This window comes from Pezoporus occidentalis, unplaced genomic scaffold, assembly GCF_034315485.1.
Source record: "Pezoporus occidentalis ecotype Australia unplaced genomic scaffold, CSIRO_AGI_Poc_V1 ctg8, whole genome shotgun sequence".
NCBI lineage: Eukaryota > Metazoa > Chordata > Aves > Psittaciformes > Psittacidae > Pezoporus > Pezoporus occidentalis.
Genome location: NW_026916158.1, coordinates 5,002,998 through 5,016,041, shown reverse-complemented (window position 1 = coordinate 5,016,041; position 13,044 = coordinate 5,002,998). Strand labels below are relative to the sequence as shown.

General features: G+C 43.3%; 1 protein-coding gene across 7 annotated transcripts in view; it reads left to right on the top strand.

Moving 5' to 3' along the window:
• The window catches only part of VEPH1 (ventricular zone expressed PH domain containing 1), a 100,644-nt gene extending 89,198 nt beyond the window's left edge, over positions 1 to 11,446 (top strand). For 5 of the 7 annotated variants that reach the window (XM_062603044.1, XM_062603046.1, XM_062603043.1 and 2 more), the window contains 2 exons: positions 5,949 to 6,085; positions 10,294 to 11,446. In XM_062603044.1, coding sequence (XP_062459028.1) covers positions 5,949 to 6,085; positions 10,294 to 10,530 — 374 coding nt within the window. In that variant the 3' untranslated portion in view covers positions 10,531 to 11,446. Of the gene's footprint in view, positions 1 to 5,948; positions 6,086 to 10,293 lie in introns of those variants that run through there. The other 2 variants (XM_062603048.1, XR_009961664.1) reach the window with 2 other exon arrangements.
• The last annotated feature ends 1,598 nt before the right edge of the window (positions 11,447 to 13,044 follow it).

The window sequence follows — 13,044 nt, the reverse complement described above, 5'->3', positions numbered from 1 at the left end:
ACTTTTTATTCATTACCCAAACTACTAAAAGACTGATGCATTGTAGTTCTGCGAAGAAAGCAAGATACAACTAACAGAAAATCATTTCAAAGGACACTTACATTCAGCGTTAAAATTGATTTTGGAGTTAGTGTCTCTATACTGAGACTGTGTAAGAAGCAATGAATATTTTTCATTTACATTTCAATGGAAATAATTTTCATTTTGAGTTTGGGTAATATTTTTAGCTTTATTCTCTGTTCTGCAGGAAAAAAAGGAAGTAAAGACAAATATATATTGTAAATATAACATTTTGAATCCTTTAGCTCCTTTTTTCAAGTTAAGGATCTCATCATACATGGCAGCATACCAACACACAAAGTAATTTCAAGCCCAGAGATGATGTGATCACCTAATTTGACCTTCTAAAACACAATAGTCAAACAATCTAGTCCAATAATACTTATATCAAATAAATCTTTTATCTTTGATCTATATTACTTTTGCATATTTTTATTAAGATGTCTAAACCTAATCTTTAAAAGTCAAATGAAGGAGAATCTATGACATGCCTAATTTGTTGCTCAGGCAATTTAACAGTATTGTTAAAATGTGGGTGTATTTCTCATCTTTCTCTAAGAACTGCATCACATTATGCCCTCTCCTGCTATGCAGAAGATCTCTATTTGTAGGCTTTATCATGTCGTATTTTGATATTTGCTTGGACAAATAAAGGAGAATATACTTTGTTAGTTTGCTGTGATATGAATAATCATACAAAACATCAGGTTTATATCATTCTTGTATCCCTATTCTGAAGTCTTTTAATTTTTCCTTATGCAAGGTGAAGAAATCAAAACTAGATGTAGTTTTCCAACAATTAATATGTGTAGGGGAATGTTCACACTCCAGTTGGCATTTGAATGCATTTTTAAAAAAATCTTCTATCCATATTAGATGTGCAAATACTTCCTTCAAATAACCTCCTCTGCCATGTAAAGAAGTGGGGATCACCAGCAACTGAATTTGATTTTGGGAAGAGTACAGACAGAAGAGTAAAGCTCTGTATTTCTGAGGAAATACAGATTTACTCATTATGTCCTCTGCTCAAAGACCTCCATGCACTTACTCCTACTCTGCACACAGCAGGTATTGAATGGCTACAGTGATGACTGAGTAAAACCCCAGTAAGGATGGGGACAAGCTCCACCAAGATGTTTAGGAGCTGATGCTTTTGCCCTATTAGGAGAGGCTGAGGGACAAGGGCTGGTGCAAGTAGAGCTGGAGGAGACTTCATGGTAGTGTCTGTCCATAGCTCCAAGACAGTCATTAAGAAGACAGAGCAGGGCTCTTTTCAGTGGTGTGTGGTGGGAGGGTAAGAGACAACAGACTGTCTACAAGGGAAAACTTTCCCACCATGCATATGATTGAGCATTGGAACAGCTTGCCTAGAAATGTTCTTGAGATTTGCAAGTCCCAGATGAATAAATCCATGAGCAACCTAGTCTGACCTCATAGGTGACCTTGCTTTGAGCAGGAGGTTGGATGAGAGACCCCTTGAGCTTTCCTCCAGCTGAATTATTCTGTGATTCTGTGAAGTTAACCGCAACGAAAATAAGCAAAAGGGGCTTAGAAAAATATTGGAGAAGAGCGTCATTCTTATCTTTCATGAATCTTTTCATTTTAATCAGACCCTCAGACACACTGGCATCAGATTCATTATGATGGCTTCGGAAGCTGACATCAGAGTTCCCCATGGGGTTCTTTGTGGATGTGTGCAAGAAGTGATCTGTTAGCATTGCTGATAGCCACCAGGTGCTTAAAGAGAGATCAGCATTTCTTTAGGTAAACCCTGGTTTTGAAAGATGTTGGCCATAAAAATCCACTTTAGACCAAAATGACGCATTCACTTCCTTTCTCATGTTGCATTCCTGACCACCAACCACCTCAATGCCCTGAACTTTTTGTGCTTTACACCTTCTTATTTTGGACTAAGGCATGTTCCTACTGCGTTGGAACTGGTATCAAAGCCATTCCCACGGGACCAGGAGCCAGGTAGATGCACTAGACCCAACCACTGAGCAATTGCCCTTTCATATCAAGTCCTCCTTTTGCTCTATCTAGACGTTTATACAGTAGTCATCGTGCTCTGAAAGTTACTCTGCATATTATTCTTTATAGCTGGCATGTAGGAGCAAAAAACCCTTTTTCTGTCTCTATCTTTGTCATTTTTATTAAAGTGAAGTTCTCTCCCCTTTCTTTCATGCACACTCCAGGAAAGCTTGCTACTAGGTGCTGCTGGTTTGAGTTTCTCAGATTCACAGCTTTCTGATCTCCTGTCTCTTACTGGGTAGACTTTGTCATAGCAATTCTGACACTTCATCCTGGGAGACGATAAACAGCCATGCCCTGTCATTATCACCCACATGCTACTGAGGTGGTAATATCCTGATGCCAAACTGCGTATTCTTACAGTGACAAAACATCTTCCAATGAGAAAGTGCACAAGTGAATGGCAAATGATGGGAATGGCAGGGATATTACCCTGTACCTCATGAAGTTACAAATTTGATGAGGCATTTGCACAATAAGCAAAGTATCAGCTCAGATGCTGTTTAAAACTAATTATAAAAAATTATCTCTTTTTATCTCACAAAATATAATGCCAATTGCATAAATGGGGAACAAGGTCACCAGAAGATGAAAAGGCTGCTACAAGAGTATGAGGACCTCTACTCAGACCTGCTAGACAGTTGCTGGTCCTATGGGTCTGCCCTTTTCCTCCATTCCCAAACAGGAATGACCCTTAGGATGACCATTACGGGTATCCCAGCAAATCTCAGCTGCAGAAATGCCAGATAATACCTGATATAGCCTTAGAAAGTGGTTTAGAAAGAAAAGAACCCAACTCTTCTCTTCCCAGAATGTGTTTCGCTCACAAAGCTGCTGTTAACAAAATTGCAATGTTACTGTAAAGCAGCACACTGTAAAATGTGGCTCCATCCTGCTGAAGAGTGTGTTGTGAAATGACTGCAGCCTCAAATTCGCTTCCTTGTGGCATTTTGCAGTGGCAAAAATTACACAGGGAGAAAGCAAGCCTGTTTACTTTGTCCCGTGCCAGCCTCGGCAGTGTATCATGTTGGTGCTGGCATGAAAATGTACAGAAAAGAGCTGCTGCATCAAGTTAGGAATGAAGCAGGCTACAAGGAGCAGAGCGTGTCCAGTTCTTATCATGGAAATCACAGCTGCAGTTCCATATCGAAGCTGAAACTTGGCCACTACCCTTTTCATTCATTCCATCTCCTTCCAAAAGCTCCCTGTCTAGAGAGACAGAAATATTTATACTCTTTCATGAGGAAATTGCACTAGTACACACTGAAGACCCCCAAAGCCTGCCTCTCTGCCAGTATAAACAGTGCTGGGGAAAAAAACACATTATCTAAATCTGATGCACTCTATTTGCATTGCTTTTACTCTACCAGACATGAGGTAGTGAATAGAGGTTACGTGCCCGAAAACCTATAAAGCCTTTGAATCCCCAGGTGCTACCTTCACTGGCTGTGTTGGGCCACCCTGCTCACTTCATGTCTTCAGCATTGCACCAGCCTACTGTACTCAGGGTTCTGAAAGGTTCACGCACAGGCAATAGTGAACACTTTCAAGAATAAGTGTTACTGGGTAAACGTTTGTGCTAAGGTACTGCCAGCCATAGGATAACTGACTACCTCACAGGTGCTGGGAAGGGCTCCAAGTCAACTAACACATCAACAAACATCTGCTCTTAGACTGCTTATGCCTTGGACTGCTCTTCAGTTTATCTGATCCATCCACAGAATCATAGAATGGTTAGGGCTGGAAAGGACCTTAAGATCATCTTATTCCAGCCCTCCTGCCATGGGCAGGGCTGCCTCACACTAGACCATGTGTCTTGTATATAGGTGTAAAAAACAGACGGGAAAAAAGAAACCCAGACATGATATTAGAGGATTTTTAAATTGTTTGCTCCACATGTGAAGGGTAGTGGCTTGAGGCTGCTCTGTGGATGTGGTTTATAGCCCATGGTGATCCCCTTGATAGCTCGGCTTTTCTTGTGCTGCAATATTCCTTTTGTGGGAATGCTCTTCCAACTCTTAGAACCTTGCACGCTTCAAGCTGAGGTGTCAGTGAATACTGATGGCAGGCAAGCACCCTGGTCACAGGGCTGGAGGTAGAGGTGGCTACAACCTTACAAACACACTGTAAAGGAAAGTGCAACGCTTCCCAATATGCATACAGTGTTTTGAATTCTGAAAGTAATTTTAAATATAGGAATAATTTTGCAAAAAGATAACAAAGAAGGGTTTATTTGCCTTTCCTAGAGCCTTTATCTGGTTTTTATTTTTAAGGGAGTTGATTGAAGAAAAATCTGTAGTGACAAATACAAGGTTTTTTCCTAAGGCAAACTGAAAACACTTTTCAGACCACTATAGAAGATGAATGGGCTGGGAATGGCTGAGCTGAAGGTAAAGTAGCTGGGTGTGCCTGTATTTCTGCTTCTATGCCAGTTACAGTCATTACAGTATCGATGTACCGTACACTTACAAGTACTGAATATTGATATGGTACACCAAGTAATTTTCATTACATTTTAGATTATTCTTGAGCAATGTGCTGCAGCACAGGTCACTGAGGGGGACAGAAGTTTTTGTGTCTCTCCCTCTCCTCTGTCCTCCCATTTGACTTGGGGCAGAGTTATCCATCCCAGATTTAAAACAGGCTCTGTAAGGATTGCCACATGTGTGGCAGAAATGCTGGTTTAGCTCTTACCACCCAGGGCACAGGCCAGGCAGTGTTATTGGCAAATGATATGATAATGGTTTGTATGTAATTTTTGCCTCAAGATGATAAAAACATTGATGTCCTCAATGGGGAACATGGTGAAAAGACCTTGACTCCTCCTGAGGGAGTAGGGTGGATACCGGGCCCCTGGGGCTGAGCTGTGAGTTGCTCTTGCCTTTGCCATACAGATGTCAAAATAAATTGTGTTATTTTACAGATGTGAAAGTGATAGGAAATGTCACTTTACCAACCAGTCAGTGCTATGAGATATACAGGATGTAAGTAACTCTGAGTTTGCTGTAAGGACTATTATTACAAAATGGATCGCTAATGTTAAATGACTTTTGAAATATCCCTGAAGAGAGAACTAGAAAAAATAACGAAGACACAACAGCGAGTGACCTCTATAGAATGTAGAGCTAGGTTATTGCTTGAACACTGTACAAGGAAGAGCTGATAACAAATATATCCCTTTCACAAGCGAAGAAGGAGTCTTGTCTTGGAAGGGTGAGGATGGGAAGTGTCATGTCTGGGAGACAAAGCCCTTGGACTCACCAACCACTTTCTCAGCAAAAAGTCACATATCTGGGCTGGAATTACCTATGAAAGGTTGGCAATTGTCCCAGTAGGATGGTGCCTGGTCTCTCAGCCCCATGTGGACATTCTCCTTCTGGTTTTTAATTCCTTCTACACAGGACTCCTGCTGCAATGAAGCAAGCTATTGCATACAACGGAGAGTGACATCCTCAAAATATTCCTATCCAAAATACTGCACAAACGTTGTACTGAACTCTGTAGTGGGGATTAAGACATCAGAGACAATTCAATGAAATTATAACTTATTATTGCTGGGCTGAGGAAGAACTGGGAGATGTAATGGTGGGGTTAAGTACATGATGGCTAAAGGAATAGAAAAAGTGATGGAGAGGGGAGTTCGAGCTGTCAGCTCCATCTGCTAGGCCTCCCAAGCAAAACATGTCTAAAGGCTGAAATGTCTTTCTGAAGTAACAGCTGCATGCTTGAGGTTGGGAGGAATGTGGTCTTGGAGCTGCAAAACTGCAAAAAACTTTTTCTGCATCATAGGAAAAGCCTGACTTTCGGCTGAGTGAGAGGACAGAAATAACCTCCTCTTTGTATGTTCACCTCCTCAGTTGTAAATCAGGATGGCCAGCCTCTCATCGAAGGCAAGCTTAAAGAGAAGCAAGTCCGGTGGAAGTTTATTAAAAGGTGGAAAACTCGCTACTTCACCCTGGCTGGCAACCAGCTGCTTTTTCGGAAAGGAAAATCTGTAAGTCAGAAAACCATCAATCTGATTTCTCTCTTTCCCTCCTCCCCAGCACCATTTCCCAGCGGTTTTTACCACTCAGCTTTGCCTGCGGTCTCTGTATGCTGCATGGCCAACTTCAGCCAAGGGGTTGCTCACCATCTTTAGTTACGTTTTCTCTCTGGTTCAAAAGTGCATGATTTTTGCAAGTACTCAGTCTCACACTGGCTCTGCTCTTGTTCAGCCAACAAATGCCTAGGGCTCAACATTGTGACACAGTAATTTATACCCTACTAACTGGTGACCTGTGTCTGAGCATTGTCACTCTGCCTTGAAGCATCCCAGGGTCACCTCACAGATATTGCAGAAGCTCCTGTTCCTGAAGGAACTACAGTAGGTTCAAAAATTGTTTCCACTTTTGACCAGAGAGTCTTTATTTCCTTGTATAAACACAAATCCAATAAATTCTGCTCAGGTAAATGTATTTTTTCCACTTACAAAGTGCATGGCATGGGATAGCGAGGCATGTAGCAGCCACAGCCAATGTGCTCAAAAGTGAGCTGTCATTTCTGGGTGCCCAATTTTCATGGGACCAGCAGTGCTCAGGGGCAAGAAAGTTAGGCCCTTCTGAACACCTCAGGGCGGTCTCCATAATCAAGCCACGGTTCACCTTTTTTGAAAGTCTTGCCTCCAGCTTTTGTACATTAGTATCTGCTCTTGAGATGATAGCATTATAATTGGTGTTATTTGTGCAGGAAATGTAAGCATGTGTAAAGCAAGGTGCTGCTGAAATGTTTTTCTCCCAAAGAAATGCTTTTTTTTTTTTTTTTGCTTTTACTTCTACCCTCATCTAAATTCAGAGAAATTCTGCTGAAATGCCTGTGAAATTGTATGGAAGTCATACTGACTGGACTCGGAGACAAGTGTGTCCCAGGGCATGGAAGAGCAGGTAGTTGAATCCAGTCCTCATTAGTTATTATTTCCCAATTATTAGAAAATAACTTCAGCTTTTTACAATGAAAATTATTATTAGCCTTTTTCTGACTTTCTAGTGACTTTTTCTGATGTTTTTGTTGAGATTCTGAAGACAGTTTAACCCATACATGTACCATAACTACAGCTCAGTACCAGCTAAGGCTCACTTTTGAAAGAGTGTCAGAATAATTGTCATTATTTAGCAAGTTGATTGGCTTACAGAAATGTATTTAACGGAATGGCTTTAATTAGCTCTCCAAACAAGCCAGGCATAAGGCACATCAGAATACCTTGATTACACCTGGGTGCAATTGTCCCCTTACATTTGCATTCTCAGTGCTCCACCTATTCATGCAGAGAATGTACAATGCGTCACAGGCAGGTGAAGCTGGCAGTTTAGATTGTTAAACAGCAGATTTTGCTCAACAGATTGACTTTCCCTTTTTAACCAGAAAACTCAAGGTTTCTTCGCTTCTTTTTCAAGTTGAAAACAAATACCTGGACTGGTTCTTTAGAATAGCAGGCTGGCGTCCAGCCCCCCAGGGACAGCATCAGTTACTGTGCCTGAGTAATCAGTCTTTCAAGCTGGTGCATTATATCCTGTTGCTTCTACATTTTATATCCTGTTACTTCTACATTTTTGGCCTAAATTCGAGCGTCAAGTCCCGCTGTTAACCATTGCTTGGGTTGCAGCCTGAAGCAAACCTGAGCCCACTGGTTTAGGTTGCACATGTGCCCTGGGCTGACTAATGCAGACACCAAACACAAAATTTACAGCTCGTTAAGCAGAGCTGGAGGTATGAAGCCTGGACACAGTGGTTTGGACAATAAAAGTGTGATTTTCAGACCCTGCAGGAGGTCCCCTCCTGTGCACCTCTGGCAGCAGGACCAGCCCCATACCTTGCCGGCTGAGCGCAGGTGCCAAAAGCATAGCAGGATGCAGGGTGCCAGTCTGTGACCAGCTAAAGAAGCGGTAGAGACTCCTGCCCAGCTGCATCCAGTGCCTGTTCTGGTCCTGAAAGCCAGAGGGCTCTTGCCTGGCAGAGCAGGACAGCTTTGTCCCACCACCTCTGGCACTGTGAAGCAGGGCTGGGTGCTGTGTGGGTGTTTGGACTTTACGCACTGCTTACTTAAAAGTACAAACTTAAGACAGAGGAGGTATTGTGAGGTGGCCAGCTGGCTGTGCCTACTTATTGCTGGAGCTCCACCATGAACCTTCCCTTCGTCTGTGTAACCGTGCGAACAATGTTGGCTCTGTGTAAGGAATTGTATGGCCAGTGGGTAAAGGGGAGGCAGGAGAAAACCAAAGCATAAGAGGTCTGAGAAACAGCCAAATCCTAAACTCCTGGAAAATTGTGGTAAACTCCTTCCACAGAAATGTGCCTAGGGTACTGTCAATTTTCTCTAGCAACTTGAGGTCAAACACTGTGTGGTAATGAATCATAGAATCATAGGATGGTTAGGAAGGGAGTATGTAACTTTTCCTCAATAGGCTTCTAAGTGTAAGGGTCAGGTTCACAGGGTTCAAAATTTTGCTTATCAAGTCTATTGCTGCTGTTCTGGGCCCCTCACTATAAGAAAGACATTGAGTGGGTCCAGAAAAGAGCAACAAACCTGGTGAAGGTTCTGGAGCACAAGCATTATGAGGAACAGCTGATGGAACTGGGGTTGTTTAGTCTGGAGAAGAGAAATCTCAGAGGGGATCTTTTCATGCTCTACAACTACCCGAAAGGACATGGTAGTAAGGTGGGGGTCGATCTCTTCTCCCAGGTAACAAGTGACAGGACAAGAGGTAACAGCCTCAAGCTGCACCAGGGGAGGTTTAGATTACAAAAAATTTCTTCACAGGCTTCCCAGGAAAGTAGTGGAATCAGCATCCCTGGAAGTGCTCAAAGCCTGTGTAGATGAGGCCCTTCGTGATATGGTTTAGTGGTGATTTTGGCGGTCCTTGGGTAACGGCTGGACTTGATGATCAGTGATTGTATGATTCTAATCGTAGTAGACTATCAAATCCTAGAGAGAAATCACAGCCGTTGGGCTTGGGACTTCTTTTGGAAGGTCTTTTCAGATGGGCTTTTCCTTAGAGCAGTAAATTTTTCCTAGTTCGTTCCCAGAAGGACTGAGACATTATTGCACAGGAAATCTCCCTGCCCAGTTCTGGTCATGTTTCAGACCTGAGCTGCTGGGAGAGCAAACGAATCTGGGGCAGGCAGAGCAGCTCTGGAGACTGCAGTTCCCACACCTCAGCCTGTCCAGAGTCATGCTCAGCTCCTGAAAGATACTTAACCTCTAATTCTCATTCAGATCAGTCCAGATATTTCCAGTATGATAGCAGCAGAAACTTTTGGAAAATCTGCCTTACTCCTCTTAGTAAAGTAACTCCTCTTAGTACTCCTAAGTACTCTAAGTACTCAACTTAGTACTCCTCTTAGTAAAAAGCATAAGAAGCTGAACAGCAAAAACAAATATTCTTGAAGAATCAGGGCCTTTGGCTTAAACTTCTCACCTAGAGATCCAGTTCATACATTTTTTTTATGAGCTCACAAATCTTTTCTCCTGAAGGAAATTTCCATAATTTTGTACAGTTCTCTTATGCTCCCTGCATCATATTTCTTACAGTGATGATAAGATTTCCTCCACATACCTACTTTATATGTTTTCAAACAAAATTGCAAGGCAGCTGTCCTGTCCCCACTGAGAAATGCCTCACATTCCTGGGTCAGACTCAAGGTATCTGTTCTGTTTTCAGAACCAATAAAAGGAGTTGTTGCTTCCATTTTTGGGTGGAGACTGAGAAGGGGAACAACTTACATTGCTTAAGCGAAGATAGCTTTCTTCAGTCCACAAGGATTGGCTGATATTTGTACCTAGGAAGCATTAGTCATTGGCACTCATGCCTGGCACCATTAACAAAGGTGTTCATTATTAAAAGCCAGAGAAAGGAAAATCTAAGCCCGTGTTGACAGCTGAAGCTGGAACTAAAAAGTGCAGATGCTGAGGGGGAACAGCTCATGGGCATCATTGTGGACCTTTGGCTGCTGCATACAGTAGACCGTGACAGCCCATGTGGGGGAGTGTGGCACTGCATGGGAGCAGGGTTTCTAACTTCCCTAAAGCTCTTTTGGGAAGTCTCCATCAGTGCATTTGCCCACATAAGCAACATTTACAAGACCAGTTCTACAGACTTCAACTGTTTATTAAGATGATGGAATCCCTACCAAATGAACTTGGTTCTGTGTGTCTTCCCTGTGTTTCAGAAGGATGACCCTGATGACTGCCCCATTGAGCTCAGCAAGGTGCAGAGCGTTAAAGTGGTGGCAAAGAAGCGCAGGGACCGCAGCCTGCCCCGGGCCTTCGAGATCTTCACTGACAGCAAAACCTATGTTTTCAAGGCCAAAGATGAGAAGAATGCTGAGGAGTGGCTTCAGTGCATCAACGTTGCTGTTGCACAGGCTAGAGAGAGGGAGAGCCAAGAGGCTACCACCTATCTGTAGAGCTGCTGGCACCTCCATGGCCATGCCAGCAACCCAAAGGTGTCTGGGACCACTCAGATACTGAGCATCCCACTACCATACCCCATATCCTGGACCTCTTTTACCTCCAAAAGCCCTGGTGGCTCCTGGAGCATGGGAAACTGTGGGTAAGAGCATGTGCTAGCATGGCCAGGGAGGGCTTTGTGCAGTGAAAGGTCTGACATGACCAGGTGATGGAGTGCCACAGTGCAGGAGTGCTCCCGGGTACTGGGGTCAAACCAGCTTCCACTGCTTTGTGAAATGCAGGGGTTTTTCTTCAGCCTAATGGCCTGCAAGCCAGGAAACATGGTTAGAAACATGCCTGGGCCTCAACACCTCAGCCTCTGCTTCTGAGAGGCACATGGTCTCAGTGGCTGTAGACACTGCCAAGAGCGTTCGAGCATGTAAGGACTTTGTTTTCCTCAGTCACTGTCTGTTTGTAAACAGGTAATTTTCCTTCTTATTTAATCTCTGTGTACTTTATCCTTTTACTGTTTATATGTATCCGTGCTGCTCCTTTCAGGTTTGATATTGAGCAATTTGAAAGATTTAATACTGATGAAAAATAATTTAAAATATTTAGCTGTTTTGATTTTCCCCCTTTCTCTTTGTTTTCCTCCCCTTCCTACCTGAATGTAATTTTAAAATTTATTTTATTTTATTCTTTTTTTAATTGTCTTCTCCATTCTGTAACTTTTCAAATTTTCTCCAAAACCAGAAAATTCCCAGTTTGCTTTTCTGTGTCACAGTCAAATGATCCCAAAGTGGAGAAAGTTCTGTAGAAAAGATTGAAACTAAAAAAGGAAAAGAGGGGGAAATACTGAATGAGAAGTCTGAGAGTGATGAAATAAACTCAGAAATCAGGCAAGGCTGAGCAGAAATAAAATCTGAATTTTTATGACCTAGAAAAATTAATTTTTTTGTAAAAAGTTATTGCCAAAAAGGTGGATTTAAGGGGGAGGGGGAAATCAGGAAAAAAATAATGGTGTAATGCTTTTTACTGTAACTGGTAACTTCCACCCCGTAGCTGAGGGAGCACGTGGCTTTTTTCACAGCTCCTTGCAGAGCACAGCAATATAACCTGCTTTCAGAAATACTCTTGTCGACTTCCCATAGCATCTTCTGGGTGAGCTTTGGTATTGGCTTGTGGCCCAGAGGGCAGCAGAGGCAAGTGAGGGTGGCAGCACTGCTTGGGCGGCTGTGACAGCGAGGACGTGCCAGGTGTCATCAAAAGGGAGCAAGAGGAATGATCTGGGAAATAAATTCAGGTTAAAGTACGTTGGGTAAAGCTAGTGCTGGTGCTGCTGAGTCCAGCCTGTTCCCAGCGGTCACCATGAGATTTATGTCTCTTGGGGTGCAGCTTGAATGGGTGTGTACCTCTAAATTCACAGCCTGATTTTTCCCACCATGCTAAATGTTGCCAGATCTCTTGATTTCCCTGGGCCTGCTGCTGGTGGGTGGCTCTGAGAATGGGGCTCTGGGCAGCTCAGAAATGTTATTCTGCCTGTGTTAAACTTCTCTGGCTTTGGGAAAGCAGCTGGGGCAGAGCTGGCACCTAAGGCTGGCTGCCCAGCTGCCTCCAGGAGCCCGGCCAGTAGCAGGCAATCTGCCTTGCCCTACCCTGCCCGTGGGCAGGGGCTGCAGGAAGTGTGGAGGGAATGGGATGTGAATGATTTAACTTGATGGTTTGGTGCCTTCTTCCCTTATGTGGTTGTTCAGTGGCGCTTACAGCCTGAAACGTGGAGTCTTGTAGCTTGCCATATAAATATTTATCTCTTTGGAGTTTGACAACTTGGAAGCACTGAGTGTTGCTGCTGTTTGTCTCTCTGGCCATCAGAGCTCTGTAAATTGGTACATTACAGGTAAGATGCTAATATTTGGTAATAAGCATTAACTTGAATTAGAATGAGAAAAAAATAGTTTAATAGGAGTGCCCGAGTTCTGCTGCCAGGTCAGAGCTAAGGGCTGCCCGGTCCCTTGCAGCAGTTAGAGTTGGCGGGTCCAGAGAGGTATTTCTCTTCCTGATCCATTAAAACACCATCAAACCTTTATGGCAGAAACACTGTGAACCTTGGAGCAGCACCAGTGCAATTAATTTCCATTTACGGTGAAATGAAAATCAGGCTAAATTTTGAAAGGTTGTTTGCTATTTCTGTGCCTCACTTTTAAGTTGTTTGCTCTCGTGGGCATGTTTGTGCTTCTTTGCTTGTTTTTTTTCCCCATTATTTTTAATCATTTCCCAGACCTGATGATGATGTTTATGGAGGCTCCAGGGGACTACGATGCACTAGGGAACTGGAAGACAAATGCAGAGACCTTGTGCACTGTGGCTCTGCTGTAGCCACACATGGCAGGGTGCTGTGAGTGCAGGGTGGAAAGTAAAAGCAAAAGCTCAGAATCGGTTTGGAGCAGGATTAATCTGCAGTGATCAGGCTCTGACGGTGACCTTCTGGTGGCAGAGATGATGTTTGACACCTGTTTGGTGTCACCATGCTG